Source organism: Malania oleifera, chromosome 13, assembly GCF_029873635.1.
Source record: "Malania oleifera isolate guangnan ecotype guangnan chromosome 13, ASM2987363v1, whole genome shotgun sequence".
In the NCBI taxonomy this organism is placed as follows: Eukaryota; Viridiplantae; Streptophyta; class Magnoliopsida; order Santalales; family Ximeniaceae; genus Malania; species Malania oleifera.
The window spans coordinates 67831143-67857258 of NC_080429.1; the positions used below are offsets into that span (position 1 = coordinate 67831143).

The following is a 26116-nucleotide window of genomic DNA, read 5'->3' on the forward strand; positions in this document are numbered from 1 at the left end:
AGGTCAAGTATTGAATCAAAATATAGAGCTCTAGCTCACACTGCTTGTGAACTTGTCTGGTTGAAGAACATGTTGGAAGAATTGGGTATTTCTCATTCTCAGCCTATGAAGTTGACGTGTGACAAATCGAGTCGAGTCGACACTCTAAAATATTCGAACTCAACTCGACTCGACTCAAAAATGTTGAGCTCAAAACTCGACTCGAACTCGATCGATTTCATAATTTTCAAACTCGAACTCAGCTCGACTATAAGTTCATAAAACTCGAGCTTGACTCGATTAAGCTAGACTCGATTATAAATTATTATTAAATACATATATAAATATATATAATGTATATAAAATGTTAAATATATTTATACAATTAAAAAACCCGATTAGGCTTGAAACTCAACTCAAGTACTATTATTGAGCTCGAACTCGACTCGAACTCAAGTAGAATCGAGTCGAGTCGAGTTAGTGGGCGAGTAGAGTCCGAATACCTCGTGAGTAAGCTTGACTCACCCCCCTAGTGACAATCAAGATGCTCTTCATATTGCCTCCAACCTTGTCTTTCATGAGCGAACGAAGCATATTGAAGTTAATTGCCACTTTGTTTCAAAGAAACTTGTGCAGAAGCTCATTACTGCCGCTTATGTGAAGTCAGATACGCAGCTTGCTATTTTGTTCACCAAACCGTTGGGAGATGCTCGTGTTAAATTTATTTGTCACAAGCTAGGAGCATGTGACATTTATGCTCCAGCTTGAGGGGGAGTGTTAGAGGTTATTTATGTCTTTTAGTGCTATCATTATTATTCAGTGTGTTAGTAAGTTAATTAGTAAGAGTTAGTAGGGGTATTATTGTCATTAGAATGTATTTAATTTGTTTTATAAATGGATAAAGAGACCTATCTTCAATTTAGGTCATTCATTTTAATCAAATCTTAATATAAATTAAGCAAATTGCAAAAACTCTAAGATTACAATTGTTTTCCCCAAAAAAAACATGTAAAAATTTTTATAAATATAAAATTTTATGAAGAGATAAGAGTTTGATTCGGTGGTGAACCTTGTTCAGTCCAGCAGTGACTTGGTGAATGGTAGAAGCTAGGGTTTTGGGAGCACCAAGGCTCCAAGATGTGACAGAAGCTGCCGCAGGGAAGGGAAAAGCCAAGAAGGGGTGACGCCGAGAGTTCGTGACCCTAATCAAAGTCAAGAGCAGTAAATTGCCAAGTTGGTAGGCTGTTAGCGCCGCAAGGTTCGAGAGCAGGGGGAGTTCGGGACTGCCGGATTGGGGATTGGTCAATGGGGAAGGGAGCCACTAAGGGGCAAGGGTGAGTTGACTGTCAAACAGTCAAAGACTCGGAGAGACACAGGAGGGAAGAGTAGAAGCTTAGGCCTTAGGGTTAGAAGTTCAGAACTGATTCGGGAAAGTTGAGATTTTAATGTGCATGTATAATATATATATATATATATATATATAACTATTAATTATTAATATATCTAATTTGGTTAATTCAGTTAACTGAAAATATTAAACCCTAAAACTGAACCAGAAACCGAAAACCAAAAATCAATGAAAATGAAAACTAAATTGAACCAAACAGAATAACTTTTTAACCAAACCGAACTGACCAAATTTGCTCAATTAATTCGGTTAATTCGGTTTTTGGCCAAATTATGCTCACCCCTACACGCATACACATATTATGAAAGAATATGAGAACAAAGACAGAGAAGAAGATACCCACCCAAAGGGAAGGAAAACAAAAACAAAATTTAGAAATTAGCAAAGCAAAGTCTGTGCATCCCTTCGCATGTTAACTAATAAAAGCACTTCCTTGAAACCATCAAAAACAACCACCAAAATGATGCCAGAAACACCATTTCATCCCACAACAAATCCAGAAAGAAAAAGTCAGCACTTAAAAATTTTAGCATTGAGTCCCAACTAAATACAACACAGTCATGCACTATCAAAGGATCTTTGCCTCATTACCAATACTAAAGCCTCTAATTTACAAAGAAGAATACACTTCAAAGAAACCCACTAATCTGCAAAGACCTCAAACAGCTTATTCCACGAACAAAAAATAAGAAGGGACAATGCAAAAGGATACAGGCATTAATCTCACTAGTAGATTAGCAAAGAATACATATTTTAAGAAAGCTAGCCTTATTAGGTCACGTCGTTACAACAAATCATTAGTACTACTTATGCTGAGGACTATAGACCAAGGAAAAATCTTAAATTTAGAAGGCGCCCTAACTTTCAAAATAATAGACTTCAAAGGGAAAAAATCAAACATTAGGATCACAATTTAAATGGACAAAAGAAGTTTTTGCAAGAAAATTCCCTAGAAGCATATAAAGACCAATTCTTCTATCGCTTCTAGGAGAGCAACAAAAATTACCAAGAACATTTAACATTGAGAAAAGATTAACTCTCTCTCATTATGAGACTCAGAAAGACAATAAAGCTGAGAAAAGGCACAAGAAAAAGGAATATCTCCTCCCTCAAAAAAAAAGTACTCTCGCCATTGCCAACTCTATACTTCACCAAAGGAAAGAAATGTTAAAAACTTGAAATGAAGAAGGAAATTTGTTCCATTTTCCTGGACCTGTGTAGATCCCTACTCCAAATAAGGTAATTTTGGGGGAATGTAAATAGGGAATAGGAGTGACAGCAAGAGAAAAAGTACCCCTATGTACAGGACAGTGATTGTGATGACATAACGCACCCACCTTAATTTTTCTTGCAATTTCACCCTTAAAAAAGTTTATTTAATTTTTTAAGACATGTCCTTAGATGACGTGGTGATACGAAATAAGTTGGTGATTTGAGAGTCAATTTGCTTCTATATAAGGTGGTATTGGATTCTAGAGCCAAAAATATTGCTTCAGGCATTGCCATTCCACTAAGAGCCAGAAAATAGACATAGGGTTGCTAAAAAAGGGTCATTGAAACAGAAAAGTTAGGGTTTTAATTTGGATTTTAATGGGTAAAATTTAGCACAGAAACTTGGAGCACTAACAAATTGGAGGTATGCTGAAAATCAGAGATATGAGCAATATCAAGATTGGTAATCATGGTTTATATTGTATGGTTTTGAGTTTTTGGGTTGTGGATATAGATTTTGGAGAATATGACTTCAAACTAATATTTTGTTATCAGAGAAGTTGAGGAGTTAGGGATAGAGTCCAATAAGAGATAAGAAGAAGGGGAGAAAACCAACCACCCAGGACTAGTGAGAGATCTACTCAAACCAACATAAATTCGAAATGACCAAGAAAATACATGTTGGCTCAGAAAAATGGCACTGGGATGTTGGAACTCCAGCCCTAATTCCTGACCCCCATGATTGCTGGCACTGCATCTGTCCAATTTTGTCCATAATTTCAGCTTTACTAGGAAACAAGCCACATTTCATCTTTTCAATTGCCACAGATGGCGTGTCTTGCTCAATTTTTCTAGAAGCAGAATCATTAGAACAAACAGTCCATTTTTAAGGTCCTTCAATTCTCTCAATTATACCCTGCAAGGCAAATCACTTCATCACCATCTAAACCATCGGCATCACATGATCCAAAACCAAGTTCAATTTCTTCATTTTTATCTTATTGAATGATAAGTTAAGCTTCATGAGATAACTTTGAAGGCATGTCAAGACCATGATCAATCACCTAAGTGCTGATTTGCGTCTGCATAATGTACTTTTACAGTCGCATTGCAAGTGACCTTGTTTCTTTTTATCTATTTTGAGAAAACTTACGGCAGTTCTTTCTTGTGGCTCAATGTTCTCCTACCAGATTCAGCCATTTTTGTGGCTGGCATAGTCTTGCATCATGTTCTGCTGCCTTTTCCAGTATTCCTGATCTGGAAAGTGCTAATTCAGACTTGGTCAGCAGGCTTCATTAGCATAAGGGGCAACATCCACATAAGAGCTCCGCATTTACAATCTCTTGGAGGTCATAGAATTTAGCACCAGCTATCTCTTTTCTAGAATTTCAAGATTCAATCCATACTTAAATCACCAGTAATCCTTTTTATCTTCAACACCTCCACATCTCACAGTAAAATGGAACACCTAGAGCATAAGATTTCCACATCATGTTGAGAGTCTAGGTAAGGCGTGACGTACACCACTTACCTCCACATTTGGGGAGGCAATTTCCATGACTTGGACCAGTGACCTTCAGGTTTGAGGCAACACCTTTGCCATTGGGCCACGCGCGCCCCTCTTACCTCCCCATCTTGCAGCAAACAATCAAATTTCCAGAACAGAAAAATTAATCTCATCAAAAGCGTTTGGCTTGCATATGCTTTTCAAGTTGCTCTCTACTGGATCTCTTCTAGTGGATCAGTTCATGCATACAGAATCTCCTTGTTAAGGCTTCATATACATTGTTGGCCCACAACCTAACAGCTTGAGCTTTTAGGTAAAGTGGTAATTTAATACAGTGTCAGACCCATGGTTGCCAAGAGGTCCTGGGTTCTAGTCTTGTTGTCCATATTTACTACAAGTTCGTTAAAAAAAATTACCACATTCCTCTCAATACGAGTGTCATTCATTGTTTGTTTATTTCTCCACATGCAATGTGTTGCATGTGCAGGGGAGAATTCAGCCTTGATATGCATTGTTGGCCCACAATCTAACAACTTAAGCTTTTAGTTGAAGTGGTAATATAACACTCCTCTTCTGTGAAAACACCATGGAGAAACTGAAGCTCTGTTACCAAACCAAAGCAGGCATCATCACTAATCAGGGAACGTTCTGGAATATTCGCTTGACAAGGAATGGCTTTTGATAGGGAGTCTGACATTTTAACAGATTTCTCCAGCAGTCATTACAAAATCCAGCGCCAGGCCACCTCCAAAGATCTCAAATTAGCTTTATACAAGGATGGAAACTTCATGGTGAGATTACTTCATAAACACTTTATCTCACCAGCAGAGTGCAGCTGCAATTTCCCTTGGAAACAAAAACTGCAGCCTCCACAAAGGTTACTTTTTTTCACGTGGAAGGCAACTCTCAGGACGATCCTTACAATTGAAAACCACCTGAAAATGGGCTTATCCTCACATTAACAGGTGCTTTTTATGCCTGGAGCAGGCTGAAATGATTGAGCACATCCTCTTGCACTGTTCTTGGACCAGAAAATCTGGAACTTGGCCATCTCCATGGTCAAACAGAAATGGATCACTGCAGCTATGGTGGAGAGCGAATTATGGGCTTGAAACAGGATCTACTCCAACAAGGACGTAAGGAAGTCTCTTCCCCTCATCCCCTTGCAATTTTTTGGATGGCATGGAGGGACAGGAACAGGAGAGCTTTTGAGGGAACAGTTTCACCCCTTCAAGCTGTCATGGACCGTTGGAGTAACTATGATCCTAGTTGGCAAAGTAGGCTGGTGGGCTGATTTGGAGGGAATTTTTTGTAATCGTTGATTTCCTTGAGACCACACAGTTAGGGTTGTGTTGTTTTTTGTTTTTTCCTTTGTACTTGGGTGGCATCCCCTTGATGCATTCATCCTACAATAAATAATATTTCTCTTTGCTGATCACAAAAACCAAACCAAAGCAGGGCTGATTAGGGAAAGATATGCTTGGATTAGGGAAAGTATGGGGTTTTTAGGTTTGTCTTCATGGTAGAATTTAGGGAAGTCAACCAGAAAGGATGGAATGGATGGAAAATGTTGCCGGAAACTCTGTGCAGCATAAAGACCAGGATTTAGGTAACTATAATTAGGGTTTTAGGGTTCTAGGGCTGTTGTTGGGTATAAAATGGAAGAGCTGTTCAGATGCTGAACAGTGTGAGCAAACAGCACTTGAGAAAGGGGAAAAAAAAAAAAGGATAAAACCTAGGAGATCCACCTGGGTTTGCAAGAAATTCACTCACAACCACGACAAAATCCACACGGCCAAGAGAAAACAATAATGCTAGAAAGTCTTATCAACTCATCTCACATTCTCTCTAGAATCAAAAAAATATAACCCTGTATACAGACTCCATATTTAGTAATTCTACTAGGACTAACTTGCTTGGGAAGCAAGGAACTTCTAAACCAACCTATGACTCCTTCCAAGCACATAATTTACAATTAAGACTCACTAAAGACTTCAAAAAAAATTATCATATGAATAATCCACGAAAATATCTTAATATTAAGAAACTAAAACTCTGCCTCTGAAAATTAAAATATTATGACTCTGCTGCTAACAATTACAGAATTATGGCTCTGTCCCTAGGATCCACTTCTTTAGAAACAACAAAGAGCAGTACCACCAATATAAAAATAAAAATAAAAAAAGCCTTTAAATTTAAATCGACATGGGTAGGCAGAAATTTTAAGAAGCATGAAACATGTATACAGTGTAAATTTTAGAACAGGCATGAGTAAGAAGAAGTGTTAGAACTAGCAAGTTAAAATGCAAAATAAGTTAGCAATTAAGCCACCCATCCACTTACTCGGTAATAAAAGTAATCATACAATCTGAGAATATGGTACTTGTCAGCAGGATCATGCTTGTTGACAAACTTAAGAAGCTTTATCTCATCAAGGCTCTGATCAAAAAAATCCTTGTTGTTTTTTATGATCTTCACACAAACATCCATACCCGTGTGCAAGTCATGTGCTTGAATTGCTTTACTGAATGCTGCTGACCCAAGATACTCAGTAACATGATATCGTCCAGCTATGACTGAATTTAAAACAACATGAAAATTTTTGTCTTCCTCGAAGCCCGTTCTGAGCAATAAAAACAAAAGTTCAGGTAAAAAAATGTCCCAAAAGGCAAAAGCACAGGAAAAGAAGAGAACTGAAACTTAGAAGCTACTTTTGTTTAGCGATAGGAAACAATAATTACGAAGAACCAACACTACTGCTGGCTTTGCAATTGCAGTGCTGTACTACTGTTCCCTGTTCCAAGGTTGGAGCAGCATTACCCATTTCTCTAAAACTAATCAGCAAGAAAATCTTAAAACATATGCTGATAATGCTAGAATAGCCAATATTAACAACAAATCAACAATAGCAAGTTTCCATAATGCTGATGTCACTTCCACTTGCAAAAAATGACTTCATCTGATAGAAAATTCTATATAGGCAATTAAGCATATCAAATTTTCTGGAATATAAATGAGGTTCCAGATTTACTACTTATTTATAGAAAAAGAATAAATATTATTAAAGAATCAAGAATGTGCATAATAAACTAGCATTAAAAACCTCCTAAAAATAAATAAATAAATAAGAACAAATTACAATCAAAATAACACCGCCTTCCAATCACACTATAAATCCAGAAAACACAGCCCTTAAAAAACACCCATCTGCAAAAGCCCACAGTGAGGCCAAAATACTTCATCTTATCCCAAAGCAGAGATAAAGACATCTTTTTCCCTGCATAGATACGAGCATTCCCCTCCATCCAAACACCTCATGAAAAATAGAAAAAAATAATCCCACACTTTCAGAACTTCAAATGATCTCCAGTCCTGCCAAACCCACACAAAGGAAGTAGCCAACAAATTCTCAACTGAATGAAAACACAGCCAACTCTAATCAAACATACAAAAAGCCTATTCGAAACCTTACAAGAAAAAGAACAGTGCAAAGGAGATGAGAAACTGATTCTGAACTATCCAAAGAAAGAGTGCACAAATCCAGGGATAAAACCTTAGAAGAGGCACCATATGTGCAACAAATTGCTGGTGTCAACTTTATTAAGAACAACTTACCAAATAAAAGCCTTAATATTCAAGGGAACCTTGGCCTTCCAACTACAACCACAAAGCATGGACGGCACATTTATCTGAATCAAATGATCACAAAAAAAATTTCAAGAAAACTCCCCCCCAAAAATGAAGAGACCACAATCAAGTATCCTTCCAATTAGAAGGGCAGAAACCCTCAAGCAAACCCAACAAGGCTGAGAGTTCATCCTCCTCCCTTTCATTAGGAGACCAACAAAATGGAATTCCCAAGAAAGTTGGCCCCATTAATAATCAAGAAAGAGGAGGTAACCCCATTGCAGCAGCAAGGGTAGGTGATAAGGACGAGGAAAGGAAATGAACAACGCCGAATCACCCACCACAACATCTTCTCAGAAACGAATATGAGACCCATTACCAACATAAAATTTGGCAAATGAGGTAAAAAGAGGATAAAGTTCTGAATTACACCTCCAAGGACTCAAAGAAGCATCTCATCCCCATATTTCCATCCCACCCATTCCTGTACAAGCCAAATTTGGTTTTTTAACTTTTTCCGGAGATAATGTTCCTCTAAAGGAAGCCGCCATAATCATTTACCCAAAAGAGCAATTTTTTTAAACACTAAATTACCAAGACCCAAAACCCCCCTCTTCCTTGGACCTACACACCACCTTCCAACTAACCAAAGATGATCCTTCTTCTCAGGAAATCCCTTGCAACCCACTCAATTCTCCTAGAAACACTTACAAGGACTCTTAACAATGCATAAGAAATACTGGTAGCTACTAGAGATACAAGCATGAATGAGTGTAATGCAACCACCTAGAGAGAAAAATAAACCCCCTTTCACCCCTCAAGTGACTTACACGCCTTCACCACGACAGGAGCCCAGAACCCAAGAGACCTAGGATTGCCTCCAAAGGAACCCCTAAATAAGTCAAAGGCCACTATAAAATATTACAAACAGCTAAAGAGGCAAAATCCAAAGATCTAGAATCACAGTCACTCAAGTTAACACCAGTGATCTCACTCTTTGTCAAATTCATTTTCAAGCCCAAAACCTTCTCCAAGATTTGTAAGATAGTCAGCAGATTTGAAAAAGATTCCTCACAAAAATCTAAGAAAAACTTGCATCATTAGCAAACTGAAGAAACTCCCTCACTCCCATGGTTGTTAAAATGGCAATACAGATCCTACTTTACTAAAATGATCCAGATCCTACCTAGAATTCCAAATTGGTAGGATCATAGTAGGATCAAAAGATCCTACATTCTTTAATATTTTTAATATCATTTCTAAAATACTTTTTATATAGGTTGGGGGTTTTGTCCTGTATAACTTATACATGAAATAGACAACTTAGAAAGTAATTTGGTTTATTTTATGTTGACGAAATTATGAATCAAAAAATTTAGGGTTTGTTTGGTATCCTTGTTATTTTCTGTTTTCTGTTTCTGTTTCTCCGTAGTGAAAAAACATATTATAAAAACGCGTTTGTTTATGTTGTCATTTTTCTGTTTTTGTTGCCAATTTTCAGCTGTTTGCCAAAAAACTGAAAACCAAATTTTATGGTTTTTAGTTGCTTTGGCAAACTATTGCCAAAAATTTTAATATCCAGAAATATTTTTTTTGGATTAAATTATTCATTTTATACACTTTTAAATTAAAATAAAAAATAAATGATCATATTAATTTAAATATAATTAAAATAAAAACATGCATAAATAATAATCAAACCAATTATAAAATACTCACTTTTTTCCAATTGTCATGTCTAGTAAAATTTTTACTATTAAGTAAAATTTAAAAGTAGAACAATTAAGTAAAATAATTATAATAAATTTCATTTTTATTATAGTAATTGTTTAATGTGTATTATTTGTAATTTTATTATTTTAATCATATTTTTATAATATTATTTGATTTAAAGATGAAAATGGGTATTTTTTTAATTAACTTTTAATTTGTATTAGTTTTATAAATGCTAACCGAACAGGTTGCTGGTTTCTAGTTTTTAGTTTCTATTTTTGATTTTTGGTCTTCATTTTTTATTTTCATTTCTCTAACTTTTTACAATGATACCAAATGACCCCTTACTTTTTGGTTCATTAGTGATTATTAAGTGATGCAACCTTTAAACATTAAGAATGAAGATAGGTAAATAACACATTGATGCATTTAACAATAATAATGATAATGATATTGATGATTTTGATGATGGCCTCAATAAGTCATTGATGATAGTCTTAGTGATACCAATGAGACAAATGGTAGCTTGGATGCTGACATTTAAGGTAGAAGCTTGCTTGATAGTATAGCTTTTGTTAGTTAAAAGCCTTTTTTTTTTTAAAGTAAAAATGGATATTCATATTGTATGGTTGTTTGTCAACTAATTTCTATTAAAAATTATGTTCTTGTCTTTTTATTAGTGATTATTGCATTTTCTTTGTAAGCCAGTTTGATTTAAGTTAGGAATGCAACAATTTGAACAGTTCACCTTTTCTTCTTTTTAGTAATATGAGGGCCCTAATGTATATACTAGTAATTTTTTGAGTCTTCAACACTTACTAGCCAATTTTGTAGGTTTATATCATAAAAGTTTATGAAAAAACAACAAACAAATGCATTTTCATATTTATTTATCTAATAGAATCTTATGATCTTTGATTCGATTCCATGTTCCGATCCTGCAAACCATCCTAGTGATCCTACATAGGAACCCAATTTTAATAACCTTGCCCATTCCTCACTCCTAACCCCCTCACAAATCCTCTACCGACCACACTATCTATTGACCTGCTCAAAGTATTAAGAACGACTGGGAAAAAAAAAAGCATTAGATAAGCTTCCCCCTCATCCCCATCCTCCATCTATCCCCAAATCCTGTTCTAGCCATAACCTTAGCAAGAGAATTCCAACTCACTTTGCTATAAACCCTTTCAAAATCCTTTTTTTTATAATAAAAGAAGGTATATTAGATAGAGAAATAGAAATTACAACAAAAGAGGACAAGAAGTCCACCCATAAAATAAAATGAAATGAAAAATAAAAAATAAAATTAATAATTAAACAAGGAACCCCCTCTTCAATCCTATTCCTTCATAATTCACCAAACACTTCAAGTTAGCTAACACCCTACGACCCTTTTTAGCTTTGTTTTTACACCCATCAAAACACACTTCATTCCCCTCCCCCCCAGGATCACAAAGACTCTAAATCCAATTTATCCATGAGATATTGAACTTCTAAATCCTTCCTTGAAATCTCCTCCACTGGTGCTGGTAAAATACTGTCTCTGCGCTGCAGCTCATTAACCAAATCATCATTTTCAAACATAACCCCCCCCCCCCCCCGCCCTCCAATCCTTCCAAAGGGGATGTATGTACATCTAATAAGTCCCCTAAAACGTCACTGGAGTCAGAAACATATCCACAGTGTTCCCTAATTTCATTCAACAGTAAAACCCCACCATTATCAAACTCACGAAGACCATCGCTTTCATTATCTGACACTCCCCCCCACCCCCCCAAAAAAAAAAATTCATTACCTCCTTTCCTTTGCAAACCCTATCATATGAATTTCTGATTTTTTTCTTAGCATTTATGTCTTCCACAATACCTAACTCTCCCCCTAAATTCCTCCTTAAAAATTAAAACCTTTGGCACAACCTCAGCAGAAAGCCCTCTTATCTTCAAACAGTTTAAATTATTGTGCTGCCTTCTCCTTTTGCCCACAAATCCACAAAGGAAAAAAAAAAACAATACAATCCTCATTATCAGAACACATCATAATCTCGCATTATGAGTGGAGTGCATAATTGATTCTTGGAAATTTCCATTCATTAATGCCTCAAGCAGGGAGAAGGTAAAATTGGGATATACTTTGCTAAAGCATAGACTGGGCAATACCTAGCTTGAATCACGAAAAAGCCAAGTCATGTAAAAAGTTTCTCAATTAAGAAATTTTCACATATTTGAATGCATAATGTTCTAGAACCAAATACACTGAATTTAATGAAGACAACAACGCTAGCATCAATGATAATCAAACAGTAAAATTATTACAAATCAAATAAATAAAAGTCTAATTCATCTAAATGAGACATTCTCACCAAAAAAAAACACAGTAACTTTTATTTTGATTTACCAGTATCAGGCAAATAAATAGGAAATTAGTTTCCATGTTGCCATTCATAACTTTATTTATCCTTACAATACTACTATAAAGAATAATAAACCTCACAACAGAATCAGTGTCGTTAAGTTGCAATCAATCAGAACCAATGCAATCTTATTATCATTGATTTGAAGATACCGTAGGACCATTGCCCTTGCACATGTGGGTGTGGCTTGGTGGGGGGATAGGAGTTGTAATAGCTTCATACTAATTGAATGAATTTGTAGGTAAGTACATGCCTGTTTTTCCTATGGACAATCTTGAGATTGAAGGTCTCAAACTCCTCCTCCTGAACTTTTATCTGCCTCACTTGCTCTTGGACAGCAGCCGCCTCTTCATCCTCTAGTGAAGCCCCTAGTTCTTCTTCTCTTGCAGCACCAGTGCTTTCATCCTCTTCTCTCTTTGCATGCTTTCTTTCACTATAACTGTAATTTGACAGTGTTGAAGGAGTAGAATTTTCCGATCTTACGGCTTTGGCATTATTATCATCCCTAGAACTTTTGACAGGAGATGAATCACTGCTTTTCCGCCTCCATGGAGCAAGCATATCATCAGTCCCCATCAGAGCATTCAAACAGTCATCTGCATCATCACTGATAACAGCATTGGACTTGTTTGACCATAAAGATTTACTAGAGCCTGCTTGAACTAGTTGCCCATCTCTTAAAGGGGGAATAAAAGAAAATCCCCCCTCTGTACGATTTTTCATCTGTGTGCCTGCATCATTAGAATTCCCCATAACATGTTTATCAAAATCATGTTTACTTGTTCTCTTTTTATTGCTGTTTGATCTATTAATACATCTCTTATCTGAGTCATGATGAGAATGTCTGGACCCACCAGCACCAATTTCATGATCGTGAAAGTACTCCAAGTCCCCCTCACTACTACCTCCAACCAAACTTTCTCGTACTTCACTGCCAATATCAGCTGCATCACTATTGATCCCCACACCAATTGATCTAACTGAACCACGCTGGTCATCATCCATGCAAATATCATCTAGCCGAGACCTTCCACACTCATTTAGAGCTGTTTTGTCACCTAACAAGATCAGTTCATTTGTTTGAGTGACAAAGCCCTGCCAGACAGGTTCTGCGCGCATCAAGTTCAGTTCTTCTTCATCCATCAACCGTCCATCATATTGAGCAATCAAATCACTTTCATCAGGCCGGCCATATATTTCAGTAGCCGACAATCCCATAGGGTCATCTGAAGCTGTAACTGGTTCAACATTTTTCCCTTGAAAATATTGCTCACCAGAAAAGTAAGAATCCTCCTCAGCAAAAGATTGATCCTCATCTTCATCTTTGGTTGGGCCTCTTTCCTGTGGATCTGGAACACTCCCATGCCCTGTTCCCTTTTCATTGTCACTTGGGTAATCAATTTCATGAGCTAGAAACCATGCTTCATCTTCAATTGGTTGTCTCATATATCCAACATCATCGTCGTCATCATACTCATCAGAATCCCAATACTCATTTGGATAGTCAATGGATTCACTTAATCCATCACCAACAGTTGCAAATCCAGAAACTAGGTCAGAAGTGTCCTCAGCAATGCCCTGGCTTACAGACAACCAACTGCCTCCAGCTGGCCTTTTCCCACCTGGAAGATCATTTCATGGATTAGTTATTACTCTTAGGAAGTTAGTAAGGAAATCAGTAGATCACACAGAAATACATGTCATGTGAAATTATAAACAGAAAATAGCATAAAGCCCAGTGTAATAACCTAAAAAACTTGAACAATTTTTGTTATGCCAGGAGTTGAGATTTTAGATGAAAGCCTACAAATTTCAAGGATAAATGATCAAGCAAGTAGATGAAAAACATGGCAGTACCACTAAAAGTCACACCATTGAAATCACCTATAACTAATCACAGAAAGTACACCAACAAGTCTGTAAAAGTTTAAAATAATAGCCTTCTGAAGGAACAATGAACAAACAATAAACGAGTCAGATGTTGATGCAAGACCTGGCAAATGATTTTCAATTGAACAACTGTAGCCAATAGGAAGATCATTATGTTTGAAGCAACAGAAAGTCCCAACTGTTACATTACACATTATGGAGAAAGCTGGCTAAAAAAATCATCCTTCACTAATGTGGAGAAAGACTGATTATGTGCGCTGTGTGTTTTTTTCTTGGTTTCTATTTTTCTTGTTCTGCATTTTTGTATTTTCTATCTGGTTCGTTCCAAATTTTCCCTAGGGAGATGTTTTATTCTCCTTTTTGTATATTCCTAATCTATTAATGAAATTTCTTCTTTTGCTACAACAATAACAACAAAAAACCAAGCCTTAAGTCCCACTAGGTGGGGTTGGCTACATGAATCCTTTTCTATCAATTTACACGATCATAAGCAATTTCCACCAACAAATTCACGACTATTAGATCTGTTAAGACCTGATATACATTGCCAGCCAACAACCTAACAGCTTAAGCTTCTAGTTAAAGTGGTAATCTAAGATGGTATCAGAGCCATGGTTGTCAAGAGGTCCAAGATTCTAGTCTTGTTGCCCGCATTTAAGTTAAGTTTGTTAAAAAAATTATTGTCCCCAATATGGATGTTATTCATTGTTTGTTTATCTCTCCATGTGCTGTCAGGCTGCACGTGCAGGAGAGTGTAAATGCTTGATATACATTGTTGGCCCATAACCTAAGTACCAAACAGCTTAAGATTTCAGGTAAAGTGGTAATCTAACAAGATCCTTACTATCTCACTCCCAAGTTATTTTAGGTCTACCCATACCCTTTTACCGCCTCTCACAGTAACTAGCTCAACTCCTTCTTATTAGTGCACTATTTGGCCTACGTTGCACATGCCCTAATCATCTGAGTAGTCCTTCCTTCTTCTTATCTTCTACAAGAAGCTACACATAACTTAGCAGTTAGCACAAATATATTTGTTCCTTAATTTATCTTTTAACATTATATCACTTATCCACGTTAGCATTCTCATCTGAACAACTTTTACTTTTTGGATATGTTGTTTTATGGTTGCCCAACATTTTGATCCATGTAGCATACCTGGTCTTACAACCGTCCTATAGAAATTCCCTTTAATTTTAAGGGGAATTCTACGATCACACTGCACTTCCAAAGAACTTCTCCATTTTACCCAACCTTCTTTAACTCTACGTATTATATTTTCTTCAATTTCTCCTTCAGCTTGCATAATAGATTCAAGGTATCAAAATCTTCTAGTGTTGTCAATTTCTTGACCATTAAGTTTAATTTTTTTCTCCAATATTCCTCCTACTATGACTGAAGTTACATTTCATATATTTTATCATATTTCTACTTACCCTAAAACCTCAAGATTCTAAGCTTCTCTCTATAATTCTAACTTAGATTATAATCCATCCCTAATTTCATCAATCAAGACAATAACATTTGCAAACATCATACATCATGGAACCTCATTTTGGATACTCCTAGTAATTTGTCCATCACTAGGGGGAAAAAAAAAAGGGAAAGACAATGGCTCAAAGAAGATCCCTAATGTACACCTATTGCAATTGGAAATTCCATAGCCTCTCCACTTGTACTCCTAACGCAAACCATCGTAAATTTCTTTTTTTGCTATGAAAGAAAATAAAAAATTAATGCGGCCAAGACGAACATACATGTATTGCTTTTTTATGAATGAATTTTCAGTTGTCGAAGAGTGAACACCGACAAGAGTTCATGTCGTTTAATATTATTGATTTTTTTGCTAAATGAGTATGGTGTTTTCTCCTTGCAGAAAAAGAAAATGATGAGGGGATAAATCAGCCTATTAGAATCCCTAATGGTCAAAAAGGCTTTGGGCTGATGGCATTTCTATAAGGCAAATGGAAGCTTCAGTGAAAGAGACACTTCATAAAAAGCCCAACTAAGCCTGCTTCAATGAACCTTCAGTGGAAGGAGAGCTTCATCAAAACCACCAATAAAGGCTGCTCAATGAATCTTCTTCTCTAATCCAAGAACTACCACCATTGTTGAGGTAACCAGAGAAGTTAATCACAAAGCAGAACAGGAAAGGGAAGAGTGTTCTTGAGAAGCTAGCGGGGGCTCATAAACTCAGTATTGCTGATCTTTTCAAAAATAACAAGATGGGTGCTGTTCAAACATGAAGGAACTCCAGCAACATTTGTCAGGGACGGAGAAGATAGAAGGATTATGAGCAAAATTTTGGTCAGGCTTATTCTGCTGGGCATGATTCTCAGCCCAAATCGGGAATTAAATCTTTTTTTCTAAATTTGAAACAGAATGGACATTTAAGGGAGTTGGCAGCAAGCAGGCCACAACATCTTTTGGGCCTGAAAGGTCAGTGGTCAAGCCCACTTATCCTATAAAGTATAAACAATGCAGTGCATCTTAAATAATACGGGAAGAGAGGAAGACAATTTTTGTTTTCAAAAATCTTAAGGAAACAAGTCCACTCCTTCAACAGGAACAGGGCTTTTCTGTTGACAGCAGAAGAGCTGTTTCAGTGTCAGCATCATGAGTCAGTGATTGCAGGAGCATCTGGGAAGGGTGCTGAAGCTTCAGTGGAGGCATCAAGTCATCCTTGTTCCGAATTGAATTGAAAAGAAGTTCTGCTGTGGCAAAATGGTGGAAATCAGGGATCAGTCCAAGATTAGGGATGGAGAAAGGCAAACAGAAAAATATTGGAGATGTGCTGGCAGGGAAATTTTTCCAGATTGTGCATCAAAATTTATCCACAACTTTGAACCTATCACTATGCAAAATCAAACTTATTTCTGTCCATAGTTCAAGGGACAGAATTTGAGGAATTTATTTAAGAAGTTTCTGCATCTATTTCCGAAATCCAACCTGTCCAAGGATATGGACAACATGCTCGCTAGGATGTTTTTGAGTTTGAAGAAGGCTTCCCATTATTCAATTGATGGAGGCCGACTTTGCAGATTGTGAAGCTCTAACAACAGAAAATATTTCTTCTCAGCCCACCCATAAGGAGAACAATGATTCACTTTTTGCCCAGCAATGCAACGATGTTTTTACAGTCATATAGGCAGGTGAAATGGAGAAGGGATTTAAAGAGAATGCAAAAGTTGGTGTTCGATGTTTGAAGGAAAATGCAGTTTTGAATTATGCCTAGGCAAAGAGGGGAAATTAACTATTGTCCCCACCAAGTACCATTGAAAAGCATTTTATAATTAATTCCAATCTTCTTCCTGTTGCTATTTCTCAAATAAGTATGCTGGGGATTCCTTGGATGACTCTACAATAAAGATATTTTACCCATTCCACAGCATTCGTCTGAATTTACTAAATCACATAAATGCCAAAGGGGACAAATTAAAAGAGTAGAGGGATAGCCATATTCATAGATCTGTTTAACGATCATAGAGAGATTCAAAGACCCTCAAGCTCCCTCAAGCTCCTCTTGAGGGCATGGGTATCCATTAGTCAATCCTTTGGGCCAAGAGATTAGGGTATCTATTACTCCTAGAACCTATTGAAGGAAGAAGAAAAATATATAAAGAGTTACACAAGTTGGCATTAATATTAGATATCTTACGAAACTGAGGATGACCAGGAGGTGTTGGTTAGTTATACTCATGATCTTGTTCTTTTGCAAGAGACTAAGCTAGATTGACAGGGTGGGTGGCAACCAGGGCACCTAAGGTTTCTGCTTTAAATAGTGAGGAATTTCACTTTTCTCTGGTCTTAACAAGCGTATTTAATTAGATGGGAAACCTGTGCTTCTAGAGCTGGTCATCTTGAAAGGTCTTTTTTCTTTTTAGTCTTATTAGAGCATGAAGGAGGGGTCCGTGGTGGTTTACCTCATCTAATGTCCTTCTACGTGTGCTGTTAGGTCTTTCATTCGGGAAGAGCCATACATGGTGTTTGATTTTTGCTCCCTTTGCTGAATATAAAGTGGAGATTTTAATGTTGTTAGGTCTCATATTACAAATGAGGGGGTTCTAGATTTACTTCCAGTAAGCAAAGCTTTGATAGGTTTAATAGGTTGTGTGGTTTGAGAGATATACGTGTGTTGTTAGGTTTCCTATGGGGAGGAGCCGTGCATGGTGTTTGATTTTTGCTCCCTTTGCTGAGCTAAAGTGGAGATTTTAATGTTGTTAGGTTTCATACTACAAATGAGGGGGTTCTAGGTTTACTTCTAGTAAGCAAAGCTTTGATAGGTTTAATAGGTTGTGTGGTTTGAGAGATATCTAGATAATGCATAATGCCACCTTCACTTGGTCACTTGGAGGAGAGCATTACATGTTGGTCATCTGGGTAGGTTTCCTTTTTGTGGGGCTTGGAATGATGAGTTTCCATTACCTCTCACAAGAATGCTTCCCAAAACAATGTCCGATCACTTCCCTATTTTGTTAAGTTAAGCAAAGTTATGTGGGGTCCTACTCTTTTCATTTCGAAAACATGTAGTTGGCTCATTGTTCCTTCCTTTTTTTTCTGCTAAAGAGACTTGCCAATATTCTGTGACTCTGATGGCATGGGAAGGTTTTGAGTCTATGAAGAAGCTGAAACAACTCAAGGAGGTATTAAGAAAACAGAACTACAGGTTTTGAGAATGTTAGTACAGAAAACTAGCATTCGTATAAGATTGAACTCTCAAATATGAGGGAATACTCTAGGGTTCTCTGGTTTAGGCAGTGAGACATGTTCCTCCCAAGGATGAGCCGGATAATATGAATTCCAAGGAAGGAAGAAGCTGTGTATTTATGTTGGTTGGGGAAAGAGATTGCAATTCTAGGTTTTCCATAGGGTGACTAATGGGAAAAGAAGGAAAAACATGATATAGTAACTTGAATCTAGTGCAGCGAAGTTGTTAGGGACTCTCAATTTGATTTTTTGGGAGATTATTGGCAATGAAGTTGAGCGTAGGGCTTGTAGGCCTATGTTAAAGGGGTTGCGTTGGCAACCATTTAAGAGCATCAAGTGTCTTCGTTGGAGAGACCTTTGGAGAAGAAGGTTATGCTGATAGTTTTTGGGATGGAGAGAGATAAGGCTCCTAATCAGGATGGCTTTCAAATGGCACTCTTAGATTTGTTGGGAAGTGGCGAGAAGTCAATTAATGAAGGATGTTTAGGAGTACTCAACCTTTATTACCTTGATGCCAGAGAAGTTACTCTGTGAAGGTAAAACATTTTAGCACGCTAATTTAGTGACTAGCGTGTATGCCAAGATCCTCACTGACAAGTTGAGTGTGATTTTAACTAGTACTATTTCTTATCCTCAAGAATGTTTCAGTGTCTGTCGGAGGTAGGCAAATTTTGAATGTAGCTCTGGTGGCAAATGAGGTGGTTGAGAGGAAGGATAAGGGCTTTCTCTTTAAGCCATATTTCAAAAATGCTTATTGATATTTTTAGATAAGGTTTAGATACAAAGGGCTTTGGTCATAGGTTGGGGTACTGGATAAGAGGTTTCTAGACTATTGCTTCTTTCTCTATAGTTATTAATGATGTACTTAAGACCAGCTTTCCTGTTTTGGGGTGTCATACAATGTGACCCTTAACCTCCTTTACTACCTGTTCTCGCTGCATGTTTTGACCAAATTGATAACCAGGTCAATGGAAAGTTTAGTGTACGGAATTCCTAAGGGAAGTGAGGAGGTAGCACAGTAGTAGCATCGTATTTGCAGTTTCTGGTGATACCATCTTTTTATTGCTTGATGCTAGAAAGCCCTTCAGAAATATTCTTACTCTCCTTCATTTTTTTGGGGAGTTTACTGCCTTAAGGATTAGTACAGATAAGAGAGGCATTTTAGCTATTAATTTGAACTAAAGTACGGTTCAAAGCTCGGCACTGTAGCTTGGATTAGCCTCTACTTATTCAGGGGTTGGGGGAATCCTTGATCTTCAGCTTTTTGGGATTGTGTAATTCTAAAGTGTATACACATCTAGATGGGCACAACGGTGCTTTGTTTTCATTGAGCGACCATAACTCTTTGATCCGAAAATGTCTTTCCTCTATTTCTCTTTATTTTTTACCTAATTTAGAAATGTGTAAAGATAAAGTGGATTACGGGTGTTTTCTTCAGCCAAAGGTGGAGGAAAGGAGGTGACCACTAAGTTGACTAAAAGTTAATTCCCTTCAGCATAGAGTGATTAAAAGCGAATCTGGATTGTAGGAAAAAGATTGGGATGCTAATTTTTGGTTTTAGAACCTACTTATAAGAGGCTGTAGAGGTTCATTTCATAAATTCCTCTTCGTTCTTTCCTATCATCAAATAAAAAGTGGGAGATGACTCCTGTATCCATATTTGGGAAGATGTGCGGGTAGGAGATGCTTATCTTTCTATTCTTTTTCCTCATCTTTCTCGGCTTACTATGTCACATACTGCTCCTACTTCTTCTAGTATGGTTATCGATAGGGAATCTGTTTCTTAGGACTTTATTTTCACATTAATCTTAATGATTGGGAGGAGAGTAAGCTTTCTTATTTACTTACTTTGCTGGATGCTGACATCCTTCTCTCTTTCTTTTTATATATTTATTTTTGTATAGAAAAAGAAGTTCATTAACAGAAAAGAGAGAGAGAACTACAAAGAACAGAGGTAAGACATCCTCCTAAGATAACCAGAAAGCAGATACAATAGAGCATCCCCGCCAATCCCTCTGAAGATCCAACAACAAAACTCCCCAAAAGAACCCCAAAAATTGTGCCCAAAAGGAAGCAAGGGAAACAACTCTATCACATAATAAACAGGAAGGAGTTGGTTTGCAATAAAAGATCTTTGTGTTTCTTCAATCCATGAAGTTCAAAAGAAGAGAAAAATAGCACATTCCCACAAAAAAACTCCCTTTTCTTACTCTTCCCAAAACCCCAATAAGAACCAACAAAAATGCATCAACAACCTGAGGTTGTGCATTGCCACATCAAAAATTGAAAACAGATTGGCCCAAAGCTGCTTAGCCACCTGACAGTGGGGAAACAGATTCTTTTCATCCTTCTTCTAGGAATGATTCTAGGATGTGGACCGAGTATGAATGGATTGGGGGCTCCAGCTTGTAAATCTTTTCTTGATCATTTGACTCGCTTCCCCATGTCTGCTCTTATCAATCAAATTAGGAAATTTAAAAGTCCCTTCTAAGATCTAGGCTTCATTTGTTGTCCTTAATATACTTATCACCAACAATCTGTTGCAAAGTAGGAGGCCCCAAAAGGCTTAATACCCTACTGCTTACATTATGTTATGATGGTCCTACGGCTAACTCCCACCCTTTTCTTGCATTGTTCAACTGTTTGAAATTTCTCGCACAAATTATTTGGCATGTTTGGAGAGAGTTTGTCTGCCCAAATTCAATAGAGGCTTTCTTGCTTACTTAGCACTCTGTTTTGTAAAAAGAAACCGTGAAAGAATTAAAGAGAAGGAAGGAAAAGAAAGATAGAAAGGAAACTAATTTTCCATTATAGTAGCTCCATACTTCATACACAATTAAGAAAGAATTCTTATTCTGTATTATTGAAATTTTTTAATACTAAAAAAAAAAAAAAAAAAAATTGACGTTGATGGCACGTAAAAACAAATCTTGTTTATTGATTTACCATATACTCTAATTCATTTCTCATTTTTTTGATAACCAACAAAAAAAAGTGGACTCCTTGATTGGTACTGTGTATTCGTTGTTTCCCAGGGTGTTTGATTGGCAAGGAATGTGCATATTTTTACAGGTGCCATTGCCTTGGGATAGAATATGTTCCTTTGCTTTGCTTTGGGCTTTCTCTATTGGTTGTTTCAGGGGACAAGTTTTTCCAAACTTCAGCGAGATTGGCCTGCACCATTGGTTAGATGTTAATTTTGGTTTATACGTGTTTTGTTCCTTCGTATCTTTTTCTTTTGTTTGTTTAGGAGGATATCTTGTCAGCACTTTGCATCACTTCTCTATCTTAATGAAATTTTTTTCAACAAATAATCATAATAGCCCATCGAAATAGTTTATTGACAGTAGTTACTTTGTATATAACCACCGCCCACACATCAAGTCAAAAAAAAACCAGCAAGACAAACATGGCTACATTTACACGTCTACAGCCACTTCCATAGACTCTTAAACATATTTAACATTAGACTTCCACCCCCCATCTTCAGCACTGTTGTTGCATCCAAAAGCTATACTTGCCAAAAAACTCCCTTAGCTGCATAATTAACCAATGCATTCAAAGCATTCAACTTCAGATTCCACACTGCAACACCTGTACACACACACACACACATGGATGTATATTCCCTTATACATTCCCCTTTAAAACACAAGATAAGAAAATATAAATGAAACAAAAAAATAAAAAAAAAGTTATTCTCAGTGAATTCAACGGGATAAGTCATATGTGAAGGAATTAAGATTCGATCCAAAAAAAATGAAGCTAAAATACTGGAAACTATACATGTTTGCACATGAATAAAAAAAAAAGGAAAAGAAGGGGGACACACAGTTGCAATGAAAAGAGGAGAGGAGCACAGGAAGTGCAAACAAACACGAGAGAGAGAGAGAGAGAGAGAGAGATGACTGGTTTGCCAAAATAAAGTGAGGCTGCAAATATGAGAAGGTTGTTCTGTGAATACGGATGTGGTGCTTTGATGCTGAACAGTCATAGAAGTGTTAGAAGAAAATGGCAGTTAGTTTTCTTGAAAACGTGGAAAGCATATTAGGTGATAAAGCAATTAAATCCATAGCCATGAAGCATTTGTAATAATCTTTTAATACTTAAAGATAGGTTAAAATTTTTGGCTGGATAAAAGCCCAGCATTCTCCTAAGGTATCATTTGGTTCGCAGAATCCAGGATGCCCTCTAGAATGCATCTTGTAGGAATCCTATTTTCAAGAATATTTTTGTTTGATTTGCAGTATAAGATTCCCAGGACTGAGATATTACCCCCGCATTACTTTCCAGCCCAAAAACAAACAAGAGAATGGTCCTATGGCCATCACATTCCCAAAAATTGTGAAAGGTGAAGGATCTGGCAAATTAAACATCACCTGCGTGTAATTTGCCTTGCAAGCAACATCTTTAAATCAACATCCTTTAAACTCTTTTATTATGATAATATGGTTCTAACAACTCTTATCTTATGAGTTTAAAATTTTTTTTAAAAATGCCATTATAATAACTCAAGAATAAAGCGAGTTCTTTTCAACAGAATTCAAAGTTACAAAGATGCAATTTTCAGTCAAAAACACTACATATATAACCACTTAATTACATGCACTGAAAATTACAAGGCAATGCAACTCAACTAACAACCCTTACATTTCCAGTCACAAGAAATTAGTGTGCAAATCAAGTTTCTGCCATTAACCTAAACAAATATAAAATGAATAAATGAACAAGTAAATTATTGCATTCACATAGCTAGCTCAAACAGTGCGAGTAAAAACTTGATGAAATGAATTATGATAAAATTCAAAAAATCAAGTCATGATGTGAATGGATACCAGGAGAGGCAAATCAATGCTAAAAACATGACACTTGAAGTCTACAATTGATAAATCCAAAAGATAGCAACTCAAAAGTTAAAAAGAGCACAATTACTAAATGCCAATAATTCAAATAATCAACCAAAACTGCTTTAAATGCAATCATAGAATGCAAAAGAATTGCAAGTGCCAAGATTAATCTAACTGTATGCATTACATCAGCTAACCTGAACAGCTGATTTCTTGTCCAATGGGAACATCAAGATATGACCCAATAAGGAAGGTATTATCAGAGCTGGATATCTTTGAACCAGGTCCATCACGCTCGAACTTTTCCTCCCATGTGATATTTAATGGCTTGTCCTCCGATTTCAGTTTAACAGGAGGTAACCGAGGTAACTCTTCCTTCTGATTCTCAGATGCCAGTGGAAAATCCAAGGCACTAATATTCTTTGGCTCAGAAATCCCTTGAGACTTTCCAAAGTACAAAGCTCTTCCAACCTCATCAACCTTATCTTTGATTGCCACATGAATATCACCGCTATCCACTTTTCTCTTTCCTTCCTTTTTGTCCATATCAGAACTACTTGAGACATCACCTTTGGTAAATGGAAAAACAGTCTGGACAGAACACTCTCGCCACGGGTCTGGAGGCAAATGCATGTTTTCCTCACTTCTTGACCATGGATTATCAGCGAGATTACATTTAGAGAATGCACTACAAGTCTTCTGCTGCTGATCAAGCTCCTTACGTCCAACTGTAAGAATTCCTTCAGAATTGGGTTCCCCAATGACTTTATTGGTACTTCGAAGACATGGTATTCTCTTCTCACCAGAAAAATTAAAGTCTTCCCCAGTCCTAGAATTGGTTTTACTGGTATCAGTAACCTTGGCAGAATAAAGCCTTGACTGTTCAGAAATATGAAACTCCGGAAAGTTGTCTGCACTAGTGCCAGCATCATTCTGATAAGGAACAACCGGACCATTGCTAGCACTAAGTTTCCATGCATACAAATCAAGCATATTGTCCTCTGAACCACCTTTCGAGAAGCTGAAGTTCTTGTCACTCATCCCAATGGCTTCGTTTGGTTCATTGTGCTCGCCAATAGAAGCAACAGTTTTCCATTTACCCTCAGATCCATGCCTAGTTGTCCCACACTCTATCTCTTTAATAACAAGCTCCTTAGAAACTTCACCACTGCTTTGAGAACATGTCCCTTGGATTTCCAAACCCTGCCGTCTGTCCCCATTCTCTTGTCCTGCCGTCCAACTTAAGTCATTTTCGTCAAAAGTAAAATTCTTAAGGAACCCATTCATATCAGGGCGTTTACTGAGTTCACTACGCAAAGCAGCCTCAGCCCTTGTAAATCGGTTCTTCCGCAAAAAGTCCAAAATGACATTGACTGAGCTTGCGTCTGCCATTATGAACCACTACAAAACTAAAAGCATGATATGGAAACAATCAATTAAACATTGAGGGAAAACAGCTTCTTATATAATTTATACCTTAAGGCCATGTGCATGGGGTGTTTTTGCATTTTTGTGTGCGCGTGTGATGTATATTTGTATACACAATGTTGCATAAGAGCCCCGTGCATTGAATTTTTTCCTTTATTGTTTTACATATATAATAATTTTTGCATCTTTCTCTTTTTGGCAAAAGTCATAATTGTTCATTCTTATCAACACGCTAAAACCAATTAACCAAATTATAAACCCAACCCAAATCCACATTACGTTTTCAAAAACAAAAACAAAAGAAAACGAGGTTGAAAAAACAGACCTACACGTGGACAGACCAAGCAAACATGATTTATAAAAGAAAAAGAAGAAGCAATCAATATCCAAAGTAAATTAATCAACAAATTACTATTTTTGGAAGCAAACCTGAAATATTTCGAACCCTAAGACTCCATCCAGGTTTATACCAAAACCAACCAAATAAAAGAAGTTGAATTTTGAATTCTGTTCCGCATTGTAATGTTGTAAACAGAGAAAAAAATGACACTAAAGAATGAAACACTCACTTTAACTAATCCAAATAGTTGCAGAGCGCAAGCTAAAAAGTGGACGCTTCTGTTTTAACAAAACTGTACAACAAAAAGTCTAAGGTTAAACAATGATTTCTTTTCCTTTTCCAGCATTACCGAAAAAACTAAACTAAACAAAACACTGAGAAACCAGCTCCACAAATCAAGTCCACAAACGCAAAGATCCATAACTTTTACCCAAACCCTAGCAAATGAGACCCCAAACCACAAAAGACCAAACCCAGACCTGCAATTTAAAAACAAAAAACTCATAAAACCCTAAAGGAAGGTGAAAAACCTGAATGATGCATCATGATGTTGATTGATACTCACAGATCGAAGGAATGCGAAAATGGAAGGCGTTGCCTGACAGGTGGAGGGATCGAATCCCTTGGGTCGTGGATTCCATCGCAATTAAGAAGCTAAAGGAGCAGAAGAAGAAGGAGCAACAACATCTACGCTTGCATAGAATAGAACCTCCAGCGACAATGGCGTCGCCTCTGCTTTCAATTTCACTCCCCCGGCCTGGCAATTTGGCTCGCAGGAAAAATAAAAAATAAAAATAAAAAGATGTTTCTCATGTCATCGTTATTATTAACTGGATTTCTTGCGGTGTTGCGCAGGAGTTGGCGTTCCTCAGATATCAGCCGTCGATTCTCTTCGGAAGGTGGGACGGCTGTGTTTTCACTTAATCTGACGGTTGAATTTGCCGTAGTATAGTTTCCGAATTTAACTTAACGTCATTTTAGGAAGTTCCGTACAATGTCTTAAAAGGCGCAGTGCTCAAGACATTGTCCAAATGTCAAATTCTTT

At 37.0% G+C, this 26116-nt stretch overlaps 1 protein-coding gene across 6 annotated transcripts in view; it reads right to left on the reverse strand.

Moving 5' to 3' along the window:
• LOC131146367 (uncharacterized) overlaps window positions 1-25881 on the reverse strand; it is a 50672-nt gene extending 24791 nt beyond the window's left edge. The window contains exons 1-6 of one of the 6 annotated variants that reach the window (XM_058095945.1): window positions 25637-25874; window positions 25502-25550; window positions 25301-25363; window positions 23501-24712; window positions 12113-13481; window positions 6450-6729 (exon numbers count right to left, since the gene is read on the reverse strand). In XM_058095945.1, the coding sequence (XP_057951928.1) occupies window positions 6450-6729; window positions 12113-13481; window positions 23501-24695 (2844 nt within the window). In that variant the 5' untranslated portion in view covers window positions 24696-24712; window positions 25301-25363; window positions 25502-25550; window positions 25637-25874. Of the gene's footprint in view, window positions 1-6449; window positions 6730-12112; window positions 13482-23500; window positions 24713-25300; window positions 25551-25601 lie in introns of all 6 variants that reach the window. The other 5 variants (XM_058095946.1, XM_058095948.1, XM_058095943.1 and 2 more) reach the window with 5 other exon arrangements.
• Window positions 25882-26116: the final 235 nt, after the last annotated feature.